The sequence below is a fragment of the Leopardus geoffroyi genome, chromosome A1, assembly GCF_018350155.1.
Source record: "Leopardus geoffroyi isolate Oge1 chromosome A1, O.geoffroyi_Oge1_pat1.0, whole genome shotgun sequence".
Lineage (NCBI taxonomy): Eukaryota > Metazoa > Chordata > Mammalia > Carnivora > Felidae > Leopardus > Leopardus geoffroyi.
In genome coordinates this window covers 71,083,792-71,103,064 of record NC_059326.1, presented here as the reverse complement: position 1 = coordinate 71,103,064, position 19,273 = coordinate 71,083,792, and the positions used below count along the sequence as shown (strand labels likewise).

The 19,273-nt window shown below is 38.2% G+C and overlaps 1 protein-coding gene across 8 annotated transcripts in view; it reads right to left on the bottom strand.

Annotated features, from left to right (window-relative positions):
* The window catches only part of CLYBL (citramalyl-CoA lyase), a 260,795-nt gene that overhangs the window by 33,708 nt on the left and 207,814 nt on the right, over positions 1 to 19,273 (bottom strand). For all 8 annotated transcript variants that reach the window (XM_045445089.1, XM_045445121.1, XM_045445112.1 and 5 more), the window contains exons 3-7: positions 13,770 to 13,958; positions 9,478 to 9,579; positions 7,679 to 7,772; positions 6,140 to 6,307; positions 1,470 to 1,594 (exon numbers count right to left, since the gene is read on the bottom strand). In XM_045445089.1, the coding sequence (XP_045301045.1) occupies positions 1,470 to 1,594; positions 6,140 to 6,307; positions 7,679 to 7,772; positions 9,478 to 9,579; positions 13,770 to 13,958 (678 nt within the window). The remainder of the gene's footprint in view (positions 1 to 1,469; positions 1,595 to 6,139; positions 6,308 to 7,678; positions 7,773 to 9,477; positions 9,580 to 13,769; positions 13,959 to 19,273) is intronic.

Below are 19,273 nucleotides of genomic sequence, written 5' to 3'. Positions count from 1 at the left end.
CAGGCAGGAGAGGGGAGTGGATGTAATTATTGGTATGTATGAATGGAAAAGTACATGGCTCTTCTCTTAGGTAAATACTTATGTGTATTCATGGAGCACCTGGGTTTTGGAGTCAAGATATAGAAATGAACATAAAACACAAATGTCAGCTTCAAAATATTTTTCTATAAACTGCAGTGTTTTTCCAATAGCCACTCCTGATTTGAAATCAAAGAACACTGTCCTGAAATTGGTGTCAGTCCAAATGGGATGTTTCTAATATCACATATTTTGCCTTTGGATTTTAAGTGCAGGTTTGTGCAAAGATGAGCCTGTGAGTGTGTGAGGGTGAACGTGTGTGCAAGGTCAGAGCTGAAGGCAGGTATCCATAATGAGCGGAGGGAGTGACCCACTTAATACTGTTACCCTCATTTCCAAGTCCCGGGATTTTTAGGTGTTTTTACTGCCAGTGAAAAGTGTTAAGTGGTACCTCTCACACTGATGTCACCAGTTCACCACCCAGAGCCAGTTTTGTCTTTTTTTTTTTTTTTTTGTAAAGGGGACTGTTTAAGATTTAGAACCTTGGTAATGTTTCAACATTCTTTCTCTCCTAAGTACTTTTGCATCGTAGGTATTAAAACTCCACTCCTTATGTAAATAACAAGGCCGAGTTCAGATATTACCTCTAGGATAGATTTATAAATGCAACTTTCCCCCCATTCTCTTAAAAAGAGTCAAACGGTATTACTGCAAATAACCTTTAAGATAATTAACTGACAATGCTGCGAGTAGCATAAAATCTTCCTTCAGGCGACACCTAATTTAAGTGTTACTGGCACAAAGTGGAGACAGATTGCGCATCACCACTGCAATATTTACATAGCAGAAACCCACAGAGCAGGAAACGCGAGGCTCAATGATGCACTAAATTAGGAACAACCGTACTCCAGCGTTAATTTGCTCTCCATTCTATCCAAATCTCAGGTCCAGAAATTGGTACAGACACATATACAACCTCCCACTCTTAAATGACTCAACCGGAGGAGATTTTGGTACATTTCTGCCCCAAAATTAATATAACTTGGAATTTATTTCTTCTCTCCACAAGGACCATTTGATCAAACTGTGTTTATTTCATTACAACTTGCTCTCACTTTGATCTAAAATTATTTTCCTATGAATGTTGGTTGTATCTGAGTCTGTAGAGAAAAACTAAACAGACTTCTATTTTCTCAAAGGCTGCCAATATAGTTTATGAACAGAATAAACTATAGAGAGACTTGAGGGCCAGTTAGCGAAATATTCAGAAACATGGAAGGGCCAATTTACCTGAAGTGAATTTCTCACTGGTGAATGCTGTCCCCCTGCCCCCATAACTTACCCCTCTTAATGCAACGGTTTTTGAAACAAATGAAACAATATATTTTTTATATTTTTCCCCACGATACTTTAAACACCAGTTTCACCCAAGGTATTAAGAAAACGTTTACCTTTCCTAATTGTTGATGTTCTTTAAAGGCAGCGATCAGTTCTTCAGCCCACTTAATCTTTTCAGGGGAAGGAGAAAACTGTTCCTGAACCACGGCAATTTGGTTAGGGTGTATCACCTGCTTACCTACAAGAAGATTAATAACACCGGAAACACAAAACAACAAACAGATGTTCAAACAAAATGTTTCAACCAGGAAAGCCTCCTAATGCCTCACAGACTGTATGCAAAATAATATTTTACAACTTTTTAAAAAGAAAGGAACTGCAATCTGGCAGGCTTTTCCAGAATACCACATAAGAAACCTAGAAGAATGGGAATAATTGTGTTTCCTATCCTATAGAAATACCACCTTAGCGCAGATAATCTCTAATTTTTAGTTACAGGTGGGTAGACTGGCAGCTCGTTGGCTAATCCTTTGGCAGAAACTTTAAAGGATAGTAACTGCAAATTAGAGTGATTATTTTGAGTTAAAGTATAAAAAAATGATATAACTCTTTCAAATTTTACAAGTTGTCTTTTGCTTATTTTGTATCATTTATCCCACCTGCCATGATTTCTTTTAGGAGCAGTCTGTTGGTTTTCATAAAGCTTACCAGAAGCAGATGTCAAATAGCGGCTTGTAATAACATATTTAATTTTCTTTCTTATAGATGAATACAGTGTGCCATTTCTAACCACCAACAGAAAACTGGATGTCAATGAAAATATTTTATTCAGTACAGTGACACAGAAGGCAAATCTGAACAGTGGTTTGGTCTCTAGATAGCTCCGTTTTAAAATGTTTAAGTAAAAAAGTTACAGAAAGTTTCTCTACCCAAAAACATAACCAGATTTTCCCTTTTTTTTAATAGAACGAAGACTCAATATTTCCTTCTTTTATCAATATTTAGATACCCCAGAAGAAATCTTATCTCTGTAGTGATAGCTTAAAAAGCTTTCTGCTTCTTTCTTAAGTTTAAGGATCTTAAGTAAAAACATTACACAAACATAAGACTTACAGGGTTCTATGAAATCATGAAGTCATTAAAAGAAACAACTTAACAATCAAGGAAGTATGCAATTGAATCAGGTCATTAATAAAATACAACATAATTTAATGATATAATAATGACAAGGTTATATTTTATTACATACATTATAAAGTTATGGACATATTTGGTTCTTTAAAAATGAACAAAAAATAATTTGTTCTCCTAAATTTATTTGTCCATATATCAATTTGTTTTGCTTTTGAAATAGTTGTTTTAACATTTAGGCAGTACAAATTATACTCTTGATGTTTTTAAAAACGGTCAATTCCTGTTATTCTCATTATTCTATTGAATAGGAAAAAACCCAATATTTGTTAAAAAAAAATTTCTTAGTGTTTCAAGGAAAAGAGTTTAAATGAATAAATGTAACAGTATCTTTTCTTACAGTAGCAGAATTAGAACCCTTTCACATTGTTATTTCATTCTTATCTGTCAGCACACTAATACAACATTAAAACCCTATACAAATAAAGCTGTTTTAAATTATTTGAGGAATTGTGCTCGCTTCAGCAGCATATATACTAAAACTGAGGAATAATTTCAGGGAACAAATAATACCAGTGATGATAAATGAGAGCTTTTTTTAATAGTAGGTATTGCAATTATATTTAAGTAATCTAATTGTTGTTACAATATTATTAATAAAGGATATCAGTTCTGGTAGTCATTTTGTACTAATTGTTAGTCCTGAATTTTATAATTTATGTACATAATTTATACTGATGTGTTAAAAGCCAGATTTCACGGGAACTTCTTGGTACAGACACTACGACTTGAGGAGAAAAACAAACTATTTAGAAATACTCTGAAACCATGGATGGGTTGCAAGTATCCATCTTTTAGGTAATGAGGGTAATTTTCAGATATGTGTTAAGTTTCAGAAATTTATGAACATCCATGTATGAAGTTATCTTTTGTCGATTCTTACATATCCCAACAACAGGACATTAGACTTTAATGTCATGTGGGAGTGAAGCAAATATTTTATACAGAAGAGCTGTTATTGGCAAGTTACTGAGGGTGCAAAATTGGAAGACATTAAAATTTATGACCATGAAATCCTTTTTACAGTACCACTTGATATATCGTGCTTTAAATCAATACCTGTCAAGTCTTTTAGGTGACTGTATGATGGTGTCATTTTTGTCTTCTACAAAAGACTGCAAAAAAGAAGAAAACCTACCGTGCTTCATATTTATAATCTTTCTTCTCAGCATGCAGGACTGGAATACCTGTGATGACTAAGTCAGCTGTTGAAGCTTTATTCCAAGATTTATTTTTGGCTTCTTTTTATAAAAATAATTCCTAATGTTAATAGCCACTTATAGAGCCAATGCATTGATTTAAAATCAATCTGCATGGACTGTGGCCCAGTGAAATAATGACTGCAGAAAAGAAACTATAACCTACTGTTTGCTGCATGGCTAACTTAAAAAAAAAACAACTCATTAAAAATAATACATAATTTTGAAAAGTACAGAAAATCCTTATGGCACAGACTGTCCCTTATCAGTGTTACAGATATCACAATACTTCCACTTGATTTGAAAACTTTCAGCCACTTGCTTCAGATAGAGTATTTCCCCTTCTGTCCCTCCTTCCTTCCTCACTGTCCTTCTTCCCTTCCTGTGCAAAGCCCAAGTTATGGCAATTAAATGACAAATAATTAGGACAAACAGATCAGAACTGGGTCTAAAATACTCAAAGAAAGCCCTTATTGTTTAAAAATACTACAAGTAATCTCATATCTTATAATCAGACTAATTACCTTTTATTGGTATGTAGAAATATAATTGGGACAACAAAGCCCTTCTTTCTAAAAATTGCAAAATGGTTATGAAGTGTAGCTCCCCACTTTACTGACTTGTTCACTTGCATATATAATGGGCACTGTACCCTCTGTGCCTCCCCATTCTCCCCCTGCTTCCATTTGTGTGTGTGTGTGATTTAATACTCCCTGTTGTTGAGAAACAATAGTGCCAAGCCCGTAAGCTCCTCACGCTGAGTTGGGCACAGTCTAGAAATTTAAATCTGATTTGAAGTAACTTGTCTTCTGCGATTGAATTAGGGACCAATTTAATTCAGGCCGATTTCTTGGAGAAATTCTCAAACTCCTTTACAAGTTCTGGAGCAAACATTTACCCCGGAGGTAGCTGAGGACACCCAGGTTATACGGAATGATGGTGACACAGGCCAGCACCGATTGTTTTCAAAAAAAATTTTTTTTATTGAATTAGTGCCCATTTCACAGCAACATCTGGCTGCTTGGCAGCCAGTGCTACACATTTTAGACCAACAACATCGAGGTCTATTAGATAGATTTCATGGAGCGTTTCTCCAACTTTTCCATTTGGGCTATTCCTAACTGGTCATTGGAAAGAGGCAGGTGTAACACACCACAGAGACAAGGACAACCTCAGGGCTTGGGTAGAGGGACTCTTTCTTTCTTAGTCACTATTAAATGTAGGGAGAATTCATTTATTAATAGTTCAGATGATTGGAAACTATTTCTCTAGAAGAGATCACATTCGTTTGTTAAACAAATTTGGTGGTGGAATCACATTTTATTTTGACTCTTCATGTTAAAAACATAAAAACAAATGTCAGAGCTTCATTTAATTCTAATGTAACATTAACATTGTTTCTTAAGTTGTTTAGTTTTATTTGGGGTTAAACCACCATCCATTAAGAGATCTTTTACATTGAAGGTCACTGTATGAAATATTTATCTACACAATCCCTAACTGGCTGCATTTCAAAAATATTTACAAAAGGGATAGTAAGGATGTTTGTCTCTTTTCCTTCTTATCTGGGTTCATTTCAGATCATGATAGTCTTATAACTTGCAGCAGCAGAAGAAATAAGAATAAAAGAGCTTATGGTGTTTCTTATCCGCAGTTGCGTGTGTGTGTGTGTGAGTGAACACAACTGCAGACATGTGTTTGTGTGTAGAATCCTACTGTGGTTTTGAAAAAAATGGATTTCTATTGCAAAAACACAATTTTCGGTTGCTCTCCAGACTCCTGGGGATCTGAGTGATCGGACATAGCAATCAAGAGATATCTGCCTGCGCTCCAGGATGGGATTGCAGGGGACCCACTGATCTGAGTGCCAGCCAATGCCCGTAGGTGTCGTCAGGTGCAGAGACACGTACTGGGAGGTGGGACAGAAGGAAGGGGCTTGAAGTGGCAGGAGAATATAAAAGTAAAAAAAAAAAAAAAATCAAAGAAGATATCACTATTGTTTTTCAGAAATGAATTAATATTTTGAACGTTGGAGGAAAATTTTCTTCTATCCATCAACCCAAGTTCTTATGGCAATTCCCTCAAAAACACTTCTGTAATAGCTTAATCCCTCCCTGAGGGTCAGCAAAAACAAAATACTTAAGAGAAAAAGTGGTAACTAATGTAAAGAGAAAATAAAACGAGTGCTTTGTTTTTTGACTTGTGGAGCCAAAGGAAACCATGACCATTTATATAGCAGGTTCTTGCCCTAGATGGTTTTTTCACACGCCAGACAGAATAAGTATAAGAGACATGTGGCTGCAACAGAAACATGACTTTCTGGTTATAGTTCTACCTTTATGGAGTGTTTGCGAATTTAGATACTGCTTCTAAGATGTCATCAAGAGTCATACCGGTAAACCCCATTGCGGCTCCTTCCCTGGACTGCCTGAGGAGCCCCTCTCCGTCTCGAAAGTCGATGTACACCAGATCTATGGCCTGCAGACCGAAGGCCTTCGCTATAACAATAATCTTTTGTCGGGCGTACAGAATATCTTGGGCTTCTTTACCACTTGTTGCACCTGAAATGGGATGTTGACAGCAAAGGGAGACATTAACTCTGGAAACCAAACCCAGCCATCTATTGTAGAAACTCCCTTTGTAAAGGCATCTATGTCATCCTGGGAATTGCTCCCCAGCAAAACTATGATTCTAGTATAGATGAAGAAAGGGATATGTGGATGCAGAATTAAATTTCATATGTGTCTATTTCTCTTGGAAGGCATCGTTCAGTGTCATTACTTGTGTGTGAAGAAAAGGCCCCTCCTGTATCTCAGGAGATAGAATCACAAATGATGGGTCCCAAATTACTTCTGGTATATTTTTTCCTTCTTGCCATTGCTTGGAAAGTATCAATCCAAAGACAGCACCACAAAAGGTGGCCAAGTGGCTGTGCAAGGAAATGGTTAACTTCTCTCACCGAGCACAGAAATTTGCGTGCTGTGGTTGCAGTGCCCTGCCATAACTAAGGTTCTGAGCCAAATAGAGCAGCTTCAGGGTTTGGACGAAGAACTTGGGGAAACGGAAGGGCACTCATTTTGAAAGAGGCAGAAAGTGTCCGCTGAACTGTCGGAAACACAAAAGTCTCCTGGAAAGGCTGGTATTAAAATAAGTTCCTTTTCTTTCACCCTAGGAGCGGGTGTGTATGGAGTATCACTGTTTCTATTTGGACCGTGACACTGCTCAGGGAAAGTGCCAGTATTGAGGCCACTGGAACTGTGGTTCTGCAAATGCTTTGTGGCCTTGGCCTCTTTTCTAGGTATGTCCACAGTCTCTAGTTATCTCTGTACCCAGACCAGAGGCATACTACCCAACGGATGGGGAAGATCAGTGGAAACTAGCATGCTATCTCAATAAATGTTTAATAAGAAGAGTTCTGAAATATACTTTAGGAGGAATTTAGGATCTATTTTAAATAATATTTGCATACTACATTTAGTGTAGAAAATGATTCATTAAAGCAAATGTGAAATTGCTTTAAATTTGTGTTAGAAGCCTAGACAGCCCTCATACTGATGTGAAAATAAAATATTTAAGCAATGGAGAGGTTGTTCATATATTATTATGTACAAAGTAGATGTCATATGTTCCTGAACCACATCTGAGGTTGCAACAGGCTTTTTATTATTTTATACATGAACAGACGTAATAATGTAGTGTTCTGGAAGCAGGACAGCTATGAGAGGCCCTAAATTATCAGAAAGTATTGCCCATTCAGCTGAACAACCATTGTCATGGTTGGTAAATATATATTGTCATGTAAATGTCCATTCATGAAGGGGCAAGGAAAAAATACATCCATCCATACACACACGCACGCACGCACACACACATGCATGCACACATGCATGCACACATAGAGATTGAAAAAGAGAGAGAGAGAAATGTGATACCTATGCTGGCTCGAAAGTCTTCTCCTCCAAAAACAACAGCATCTAGAAAAAGACCCACTTGAGGTCCGGTCTTTAGTGCTTCTTCACACACGGTCTGTGAAGGAACAGAACAGAACCAAATCTCACAGAAGTGAACAGTTTGGAGAGAAGCGGCCTGATGTATTTAAGTGACAGAAAGATCCAACTCTTTACACAGTTTGGCTGAAAGCAAACTAGCAGCCCTAAAAATGTAGTCAAATTCACTTCTTTTCAAAGGCATTTAATATTGTCCAAGATAAGTATGTTGTATAGATTTGCTTTGCTTAATGGACTGTAGGAATATAGTTATAAATGTATTTTAATATAATATTCAAATTGTAGTTCATCTAATTTCTAGAGAAACTTTGAATTAACTCATTTTGATTGTACTATAAATTATTTCTGCTTTTCCAAAATTCATTCTTGCTTTAAGAGACTCTCAAACAATAAATGTAAAACATAACAAGAATTTTTAAATCAAATTCACTGGATTATTTGCATTAGGATCAGGATTTCTTAGTAAATGGCCTCAGGACTAAAGACATACAAAAATCTACAATTCCAGAGGGGAAAATAAAAATGCAACAAGACATCCAAGATGTATTAATTAGCAACTTCCATATTTCTATGTGAAAATAAAGATTAATAACATTTGTCATAGCTGGAACTGAATTCAAGGTGGAGATTCAGCATGTGGGTGGGGAAGACATGAAAATGGGGTGAGCACACTGTTGATTAATTTCAGAGGCTGTAAGTGCTCTAAGTACACTATGGCATATAATGGTACAACAGAGTTTAGAATTCAATCATTGTATGAATCTAGTTGCATCTAAGGGATATGCTTTGATTGTATCTCAGAACTGTGGGGCAGGCTGGAAGAATCTGTGGTCAGTGGTGTAAACACGCTGATCATGAGGCTGGAAGCAGCTCCCAAACATGTGCCCCCTGGCCCTCCTGCAAGGTCCAGTAGGTCTCAAAGTTTCCTCTCAGAGCGTTTACTCTCATATTATCTAAGGCAGTTCAACTATCTTTTTTCTTTGTTTTTAGGGACTTCTTCCCTCCTGCCCTCTGAAATGGGGTGCTACATTGATGTTAACAAGTCAGGTGAAATGGGAGGCATATTTTGGAAAACGGTTTAAATGATCAGTGATAAAAGGGAGGAAACAAGGTAGCCATGAAATTGTTAAGGCAAATTGTTTAAGGCAGCTTAAACAATGCTGGAAAACCCCTGGCTCAGCTAATCTTCCTGAATGTGTACTGGGAAATTCTTTATGTTCTAATGTGGCAAACTGAAATAATATACTACAACTTACTGGTGTATACTAACCTAAAATAGCAATCTTATATACTAGACATTATGGCTAACGTTGCTACAAAGAGGCCAGAAAATTTCCCAATAGAAGGCAATTGTATACAAAAGAATAATTGAAAGTTAATTCATAAGGGCAACAAAATACATTTTCATGTACATTTCAACTATAAATATAATAATTCAAAGCATATGTGTATATATGTTTATTTAATTAAAATAAGAATATATAGACATTTCATTTAAATATTTAGGTCTGGGAAGTTTTCCCTTGCTACTTGACCAATCTCTTTGTCTTCTAAGATGCTCACAGCCTGATTTTGGATTATTATAGGCAATAAATGGTGCTCAAGGTTTACTTTGCTTTAAAAATATTTCTAGAAAAATAGTTTAAGTAGATGTCAAGAGAACAGAAGTTCTCTTTAGGTAGTAAATAAAATACTAACTTATTAGTCACATTATGTTTTCTTACCTTAAAATTGAGCAAACCCATTGCAGTTTCCACAAAAGGGATTAAATTCATAGGTTGTTCAAGTTTTCGGCCTTTTAAGTAGAATGAAAATTTGTCTGAAAACTAAAACCAAAAGTGTCATAGGTGATTAGTAGGGGAAAAAAATGTACAATCACTAAAATGTTAGTCACAAAAGTAGTATTCAAGTCTTTGGCCTAAGGAAGTAATATCCCAGCTTATTTCGTACACAAAAAAAGAATTAGAACAAAACAAAACAAAACAAAACAAAACGAAAACAGGAGGAAAGACCAAAGGAAAAAGGTAACAAAGTTCCCACCAAACTGAATAGTAAACTTCAAGCATTCTAATTTTTTTTCCCCCCTAAAGGAGTAATTTGAGGCCTAGGAGTTAGAAGTGGAAAGAGAGATTCTGGAGTTTAAATGCTTTTCTTAAAAACATATTTGCTTAAGACCTCTAGCCTTCACTTCGTTAAATGCAAATGGTAGGCCCCCAAAACAGCAAAGTGTTGCTCTACCTGCCTTTCTGTTTTTGTTTTGGACCAGGCACTGACATCAGTGTAACTGTTCAGCAGCCTTCTGCGTGGCACCCACATTATTCATTATAGCACCATTATCCTTTGTTCAGAAGGTTTTTCTTCATAATTTTTTAGCTTACCTAGGAAGACCTTAAAAAGGAAGTTTAATTCTTTGAAGACCAAAGCTCGCCAATTTTTTCCATGAGACCAGTTCACAGCTAGCTCTGTGCTGCCAGTGGGGTAGCCCAAATTCCAAAATCTATCATCTGGAAACATACAAAAGCTCTTGCACAGATCTCCACCACCACCACCCCCCCCCTTTCAAAAGGAAAAAAAAAAAAAAAAAACCACCACACTCTAAATTGTAAATCTATTATGTCTATCTAGATCTAATAAGATGTGGGGAGATAAAAAAAAAAAACAACACACAGGTATGACAAAGATATTTTTGTAAATAAAGATGAAAACATATATATCCATTTTAAATTTAAGGAATATTCAGCCATTAATGGATATCAAAGGAAAAGGGAATTTTAATCATCTCTCCATTCAGTCTCAGTTGGGTAAATCATATCTAAGAGATTTGCATAAATATAAACCATCAAAGACTTTTCATCTTCAAAGGGGGTTTCAAGACCCTATAAGCTTTGTACTGTAATCATCGGAGGTCACCACCCTGCAGGAATAGGGCTGCTATGGCAACATAAAAAAACTAATGCTTAAGGCTTAGCATAATATTCTGACTAATAGAAAGGAAACTCATTTTAAAAGCTGGCAGCCTATTTACCAGAAGCAGGATTAGAGGTGTTATTTCCCCTTTTAGCTGCCCCCTCCTTGCTTGTGCAGCACCCCCCCTCTAAAAAATCTAATCACTGGGATCTTTAAAAAGCTTTTGAGCAATTTGCAGTAACTTTACAATTAGGCTAAAATAAATCACAGCTTTCAGTAATGAAGAATTATTCCCAGTTGCTCCACGGCTCCTCCCCTCCTCAGACACCATCATCGTCACCTCCTTAGTAACTTTTCAAGGGAAGGAACAACTCAACCAAAATAGCAAGAAAGAGGGCTACAATTGAAGGAGACAAAATGGATAATATTCCGTGTAAATGAAAAGAAAACATAATTTATGTCACATTTAAGCTAGAAAATGGGTAATGAAATATTAGTGGTTCTGGGGTTATATATGCACTGGAGGAACTTTTTTCCTCATTAAAAAAAAAAAAAAAGAAGAAGAAACTTGCAACATTACTTGCCCCATTCTTTGTGATCACAGTTATAACTATGAAAATCATAAAGTTTAAAACTAGTTAAATACTTTATGTTTCCTGTTCTTACAAAAAAATCTCTAATGCTTTTTTGTTTTTAAGCCAATAGGGGCATTTGAACATTAAATATTCTAGCCCATTCTCCTTCTCCTCCTCCCCTTCTTTCTTAAAAAATTGCATTAAGTACTGACACAAAAGGTAACTAGTGGAGAAGTTTCAATTAATTTTTTCAAAAGGAGACGATTAAATGTTTCCGGCCTGGTAAAGTGTTCATTTCAGTGAGGTGGAGGGGAAGGGGGAGGGGGGGTGGAGGAAAAGAAGGGGAAAAAATCACAAAGAGATTGGGGAGGAGATGAAGTAGCAGGGCTCAGCAATTCTTTCAATTCCAGTGCACACCCAATAGTGTGTTGGAAGAATGCACACTGTTCGGGATTTGTGGGAGAATTGTCCCGCGACAAAGGAGGCAGAGTCACGCTTGTTATAGTCCAATAAGCCGTGCCAGTCAAACAAGAACCCACACTAGCGACAAAAGACCAGCAAGAGATTCTCACACAAAAGAAAACAAGGAAGCCCATCTTTCAGTTGTGCATCAGGCTCTGGGTTTTATGCTTCACATAAATACAAACGGAGAGGAAAAAATAAACAGCCCAAAAGACTTCTGTTAACTAGAAATCCTATTTCTATCCAAGAATTTAAAACAGCGAACAGGAGCTGTAGCTGAAGGCTGGGGTGGGTCCTCGTCTCTTAAATGAAGGGTAATAACGGTGATAAACAGGCATTAACTATGAAACCAAAAGGGAACAGCGGCTTCAGATTCCGTTTCAATCCATTTAAGACATGTTCAAATGGGGTAGGAGGCCTCAGAGAGTGTAACCTACTATAACCAGTATCTCCCAGCTTCTGAGGGGTGACCCTGGAGAGAACTCCAGCTTAGACAGTAAATAAGGGTCCTTGAACGTGGGTCTTCAAGAAGACTCCAACACGGAGCTGTCCAACAGAAACCGAATGGCAGCTACATATGTAATTCTAAATTTTCTAGTAGCTACATTAAAAGAGTAAAACGAAACAGGTGAATGTGGTTTTAATAATGTCTATTCAACCTGGGGCGCCTAGATGGCTTGGTCTGGTGTAGCGTGCAACTCTTGATCTCAGGGTTGTGAGTTCAAGCCCCATGATGGGTGTAGAGAATACTTAAAAAAAAAAACTTTATTCTTTATTTTTATTTATTCATTTTTTTTGTAGCCTGCTTTTCTTTTTCTTTTCAAATTTTTATTTAAATTCTAGTTAACATATAATGTAATATGGTTTTCAGGAGTAAAACAAAAAAAATCTTAAAGAAAATAATGTTTATTACCCAATCAATCTGACATATAGTCATTTCAACATGTGATCAATATAAAAATTATTGAGATAATTTACAGTCTTTTGGGGGGAGAGGGCTCCTAAGTCTTCAAAATCCCGTGTGTATTTCACACTTATAGCACATCTCAATTTGGACTTGCCACATTTCAAGCGCTCAGTAGCCACATGTGGCAGGTGGCTATAGCATTGGAAAGTATAGATCCAAGGCATCTACGTGCATTAGAAAAGGGAATGGTTTCCTCAGGTGTTCCAACTATTCATTGTATTGCTGTATTTGCAACCACAGCCTTAGAGATAATCCCAGATGTGGCTTTAAAATCACCACTGTCCACATGCCCTTACCAAGCTTCCAGCACTGATGAGTCACAGCCTGTCTGCCCTGGAGGGGCACAATGGACAGTTATTTTATTCAGCAGAGATCTGCAAAATCATAGCAACTCCTAAATAAAATCTAGCCTCCCCCTACTTTAACAATTAAAACAATCATAGTATAATTAGGCCCATTTCAAAGTTTTCTTAAGTAATTTGACATGCCAGGTTTTTATTGGCTGAAAAGTCTGTCGTGAAACACAAACACACCTGTCAGCAATTTAAAAAAGGACGAACTGGAGAGCTGTTCAGGAAATAATATCTGTGCTAATTAAAACCACTAGTTAAAAGCTTCCTGTTTATTCCTCTAGTTGCCCTCAGGAGTGACCTTTCCCTCTCCTCCTCTAGGGTCATTTTTTCATTCGTGGCTAATGTGCTTTCGCTGTGTATGAAGACTTCAAATGAACCTGGGTAACAGCCATTTATTTCCCTGCTCTTTCAGGTGGAGGTTAGGGCCTGGCAGGGTGTGAGGTGTGATCCAATTCTCAGGCAAAAGCTAGTCTCCAAAGACTGAGGAGGCTGTCCTGTCCAACCCGCAAATCTGAGTAGGGTGCAGAAGCATCATCCCAAGAGCGGAGTTGTTCCTCTGAACACGCTGGGTAAAGCCAGGCTCCCCTTGCGTGAAGGCAATAGTCTCTTGCACTCCCCTCTTTTCCTCAGCTCCCTTTTCCTCTGTTCCGTGTACGTGTTTTCAAAATCTGCAGCACCCAAATCCTTCCTTTCTGCTACTCCTTCACAGCTTCTCCTGAGTCTTTAATTAAAGCAAAGCATTAGCTACTCACCCACTGGATTTCTTCAGGACCTTCGACCTTTGGCAGCATCAGGCTAGAAGGAAGGACCCGGGATTGCAGGAGGATCTCCAGGTCTTCTTCGGCCAGACCGCTGGACACCGAGTTGACCCTCACACACTTTTCAGTTGGGCCCAGATCAAAGTCTTCAAGAGTTTTTACTATTCTCGATCGAGCTTCATTCTGTAAGTGTCGATAAAATGTATCTCTTAAGTTTATTTATCACCGAGAGGAAACACAGTCCTACTGACCGTGAGTCTGCTATATGGATTCAGAGTCTGAGCACCATGATTGTATCTACACATTTCCTGTCTAGCACATAAATGGTATTGGAAGCAAGTTGTCCGATCTGACAGACAAGTGATTGATTTCCAGACTTCATTCAAGATGACTATAACAGAGATGACAGCCACCGTAACGCATACTGGTGCACTTCTTTTTTTTTTTTTTTTTTTTAAAGATTTATTTATTTTTGAGAGAGTGCAAGCGGGAAAGGGGCAGAGAAGGGTGTGGGGACAAAAGATCCAAAGCAGGCTCTGCACTGACAGCAGCAAGCTTGACACAGGGCTTGAACCCATGAGCTGTGAGATCATGACCTGAGCTGAAGTTGGACGCTTAACTGACTAGCCACCCAAGCGCTCTTGGTGCACTTCTAAATAATACTGTCCTCTTTCTCATTAGCATTTCTTCCCAACTTGAAAGGTGAAATAATTAATACATAACATTTATTGAGCATTTATTAAGCTTAGGCATGGTTCAGTTTTCTACCTGCATTTTCTCGTTTAATAAATATAAGGAACTACATAACATTTGGATAATTGTAGTCTCATCTGTTGGCATAGTCACATTAGGGGAAAAATAAGGATTTGTTTTCCTCTTTCCATATGCATCATGTTTTTAACTCAAAATTTTTTTGCAACTGAGTTGAATTTTGACATTCAATTAAGAAGGCACTTATAGGAAAATGACATTCCACAGTACAAAAAAGCTCCAGCTTATTCAGATGTAAGGCAATAATATCACCAAGAAATCCCCTCATGAAGTGGAAGACAAATACATTTTTTTGAGTTGACAGTCTATACTTCATAGTTAGGAAAAGCTGAAAGGCTGAAGCCTGTTTCGGTGTATGAATTGTCCTTAGAAAAACTGTATGAAACCAAACATGTTATTTATTGCCTTTGAGTTCGGGTGTTGAAGGTGGGGAAGGGGGTGGGGAGAGAAAGGAGCACATTGAGGGGCTGGGGGTTGGAGTTAAGAGAAAGAAAGCACTTGGGGTCATTACTTCCTGCCAATTTCAGTTTCAAAAACAAATTCCTCCAACTTGCCAACAGCCCTCAACAAATTCTCATTGTCAGAATGAACACTTATCAAAAGTAGTTTCATTTGGGAAAGGTTTTTATGATACTAATAAAACTTTAAAGCTTCTCACTGCTGATGAATGTGGTTAAAAAAAAAGTCTTAACAATATACAGCCATTTGAACAGCAATACTTATCTGGGAAAATAGCAAACCAAAGTGGAGACAAAAAAAAAAAAAAAAGAATTATTAGAGCCAATATTGGGTCTAAGTCTAATCAACAAGACAAGCCAGGACAGTAGATTTAAAGCAGACGGATGTAGGTCTACGACCGAGTAAGAGGAGGGAAGGCTTCCAAATGTGGTCTGAGTTAAACAGTGTGAGGAAACAGTGGCTCAGAGTTGTCAGGTCAGTTGGAAACAGAGTATGGAGACCAGTTTAGGACAGCTCTGTGGAGCCCTGATTTACAGAGCCCTGACTGCTGATAATTAGGCCAAGCTTAGACAAAAGCAAGAGAGCTCACACTAGCTAAAGTGAGGGATGATGGAGCCAACAGTGGCCTGGTTCCACATCATGCCTTTGGCTGTTCCACAGCTATAAAACTCATCCACTTGCCCCCCCATGCCTTGTTCCATTCATTAAATAGGAAGTCCTGTTCATTAAACAGGAAAATGCTGCAGGTGAAGAGCAGAAGTGAGTTCAGCATCATGGTTCTAAGGACATCTTGAGCTGTCGGGAGAAATGCCTTCAGCTCTTTGGCAGTGTGTGTGTGTTTAGATCCATGGCCTCAGAGAACCTAAAATGTGTTATGCTCCATGTAGCCTGAACAGCTACAAACTCAGGATTGCTGCAGCTTGTAAATATTTCAATTGCCAGGGTTTCTTTCAATAGCAGGTTGGGCTTCTAAAGGGCCTACTGGGACCGAGTGAATGGAAAATGGAAGGGAACTAACTAGATCATTTAGCCTGAAATGCATTTAAAAATGTGAGTTACTTGGGGTGCCTGGGTGGTGCAGTCGGTTAAGCGTCCGACTTCAGCCAGGTCACGATCTCGCGGTCCGGGAGTTCGAGCCCGCGTCAGGCTCTGGGCTGATGGCTCAGAGCCTGGAGCCCGTTTCCCATTCTGTGTCTCCCTCTCTCTCTGCCCCTCCCCCGTTCATGCTCTGTCTCTCTCTGTCCCAAAAATAAAATAAAACGTTGAAAAAGAAAAAAAAAATGTGAGTTACTTGAATCATCATCCACACACTCTACTTTAATCTGCATGTGTGCTCAAGGTGACGGAAGCCTGGCAACATCAACTTCCTAAACTGTTTATGTAGGTGTCAAATAAAATCTGACCTCTAAGCTGTTTTGTTGTTTCATTTGGATTAGAAGGAGACTGTTTGTTCAAAGCTCGTGTGCTAAACCTGTTCGTGATTTTTATCTAAAGTCAGATTGCCATGGTTTCAGCACATTCTGGTTTACTTAGTAAAATTCAACCCTTGTGAAATTGGCTGCAAATGAAATACCTAATTCCAATTTTAGGCATAATCTGATTAGTACTTTTCACATTATAATAATGAATAGTGAATAGTCAGCATTTTATTAGACTTTTTTTTTTTTTTTTGGCTCAGAATTAAGACAAGTGCTTTCCACTTCATCATTCTGTACCTTTCCAGAAAAAGATGATGGCTTTGGAGGTATATTGCCACACAACATCCTTATTAACAGGCTGTTGCTTGTTGTAATTTACATAAACTGAGTGTGCATCCCTCTGCTATGTATCCCAAAATATCCAACAACCTCACTGAATTTATACCAACCAACAAGTATGTTGATTTTTTTTTTTCTTTTTGGTGCTTTAATGGTGAAATATGTTACTGTGCTAGCAAACACACCCATGCCATCTGCTGGGTGAGAGGAAGGCAGTTTCTAAGAACAATTAAGTTTAGTTCTGGGTGCTTAGTTAGAGAGAGTCACAGTCCACCCAGTTGTGAAAAGAAAGAAATTTTGTTCATTCTGTTCTCTCCCTCCTTCTCTCTCTCCCCTTGATACCAATCTCTTTCTGTTACAGCTCTCTCCTTTGCATCACCTCGCTCCCCTCACACTTTGGTTCTCTTTTTCTTTGCCTGCTATTTGGCCCTGACCATCCTTCCAATTTCCATCTCATTCGGGGGATTAGTAAGATACGGCCTGGCAGACACCACCTTCTCAGAAGGTGATTTGCTGACATGATTGGGAGGTAATGTTCCCTGGCAAAAAAGAAGGAAGAGGAAATTAAAGCAAAAAGAGGCCACTCAAAAAAGACCTTTTTTTTTTGCGGGGAAGGGTGTCTTACATTCTGGTAGCAAAATGGGTTGTTCAAAATGAGGTTGAGAAGGAACTGCATTCTAAATGCAGTAGTGTTAACACTACGGAATGGCCTTGGTATGATTTTTCTTAATGTAGGATGAACTTGTTCCTCTAAAATCTGAAAACCTGGAGGAAAAAAACCAGAATAAGGAATGGAATTAAAGCCTTTATCAACAGTTACATCAGATCTTTGCAGAGACTAATTACCATAGTGTGTTCTGTAGTATGTGATTCCAGAGGTGGACTCCACAGAGGTCACAAAGAAAGTAGGCACAGATCAGAATTTTCATCGGCCCCTGTTCTAAATAAAAAGTGGTGTCACCAAACTTCCCACATTCAATCGATATTTCGTGCCATGGGCTGCTCAGTGCAGTGGACCAGTGGCTAATAAACTTGTCCTTATACATAAGCCACCGTATTATGTGACTCTGTCTGGGCCAGGAACCAAGGCGTGCTATGATTTCAGAGACTCGGTTCTTATCACCTGGGGAAGAGACACGCTCCAGTGACGTAAGAAAGCGGATAAATCAACCATCGCCAAGACCTGCAGACTCCAAAATTAAAGGAGAAAATATGCGTGCAGTTGGTTCAATTGGCACCCATTAAAGCTAATAACTAATCATCCTCGCAAGTTTCTAGCTCAGAATGATCAAATCTGCAAAGAAAACAACATCCGTCCACTTTTACACTCCAGTGGAAGAGGTGGTCCCTCGCGGCAGGGCGGCACAGTCTCGCCATCTGGAGAATAAATCGAGTGTGAAGTACAGTATAGTTTGGGACCAAGCTCCGTGGCGGCAGCTCAGCAGTCAGTTCATTAGTTCCAAACTTCCAGGGATTAGAGCGGCATCAATTCTACTGTCGGATAGGAAGAGACAGACAGGATACGAGATTCAAGGAGGATTGTGACAACCAGGAGGAGCCCCTTGGGTTTATTTATAAAACTACAAAGTATAAACATACCCAAATAAGTGCCTTAAATAATGGCATTATCACAGTTTCATAACATCTGAATTAACACTTTTCCCTTTTCCATCCCCCACTCAAACCTTGTATGTTAATGTACAGTCGTTTTCAGAGGAAATCACAAAGATGACCCTTGATGCAACAGGAGCCGTGAGAAAGCTGTGCTGCCGAACCCAGATTTGGTAATTAAGAAATACAAAGAAATAGAAATGAAGAAATAGAAAGAAATACTTTCTAGATTCCAGGGAGACATATAACCTTTGTGATTTTGAAAAATGTGCAATCAATATTTCATTGTTTAATTGTACAAAAGGCACACTGCCATGCCACATGTTCAAAAACACTAGTGAATTCTATCTTTTCTGAATCTGTCCATATGATTTCCATTTTATCTCATTTGTAAAATGATGCCAGAGGCATGGAGTGAAACAAACTTTGGGCCTTGATATCACTAGGTACATGAAAAATTTTTTGAAAATTTTGAGGTTTGGTTTAAAATACAAATTCAGAGTGAACTTTCCATTTAAGGATCTCCTTTTTCATATAACTTCTATTATATATTTATATATACATATTTTTAATGTTTATTTTTTAGAGAGAGAGACAGACACCATGTGAGCAAGGGAGGGGCAGAGAGAGAGGAAGACACAGAATCCGAAGCAGGCTCCAGGCTCTGAGCTGTCAGCACAGAGCCCGATATGGGGCTTGAACCCACAAACCGTGAGACCATGACCTGACCCGAAGTCAGAAGCTTAACCAACTGAGCCACCCAGGTGCCCCTATACATTAATACTTTTAAAAAGGAAGTGCTTCTGACTAAAACAGGTCATTAGTAAACTATGTTATTGTATTTTTCTTATAAATGCATAAAAATTTATTATGATCACAGAGCCTGTTGTAGTGACTGCA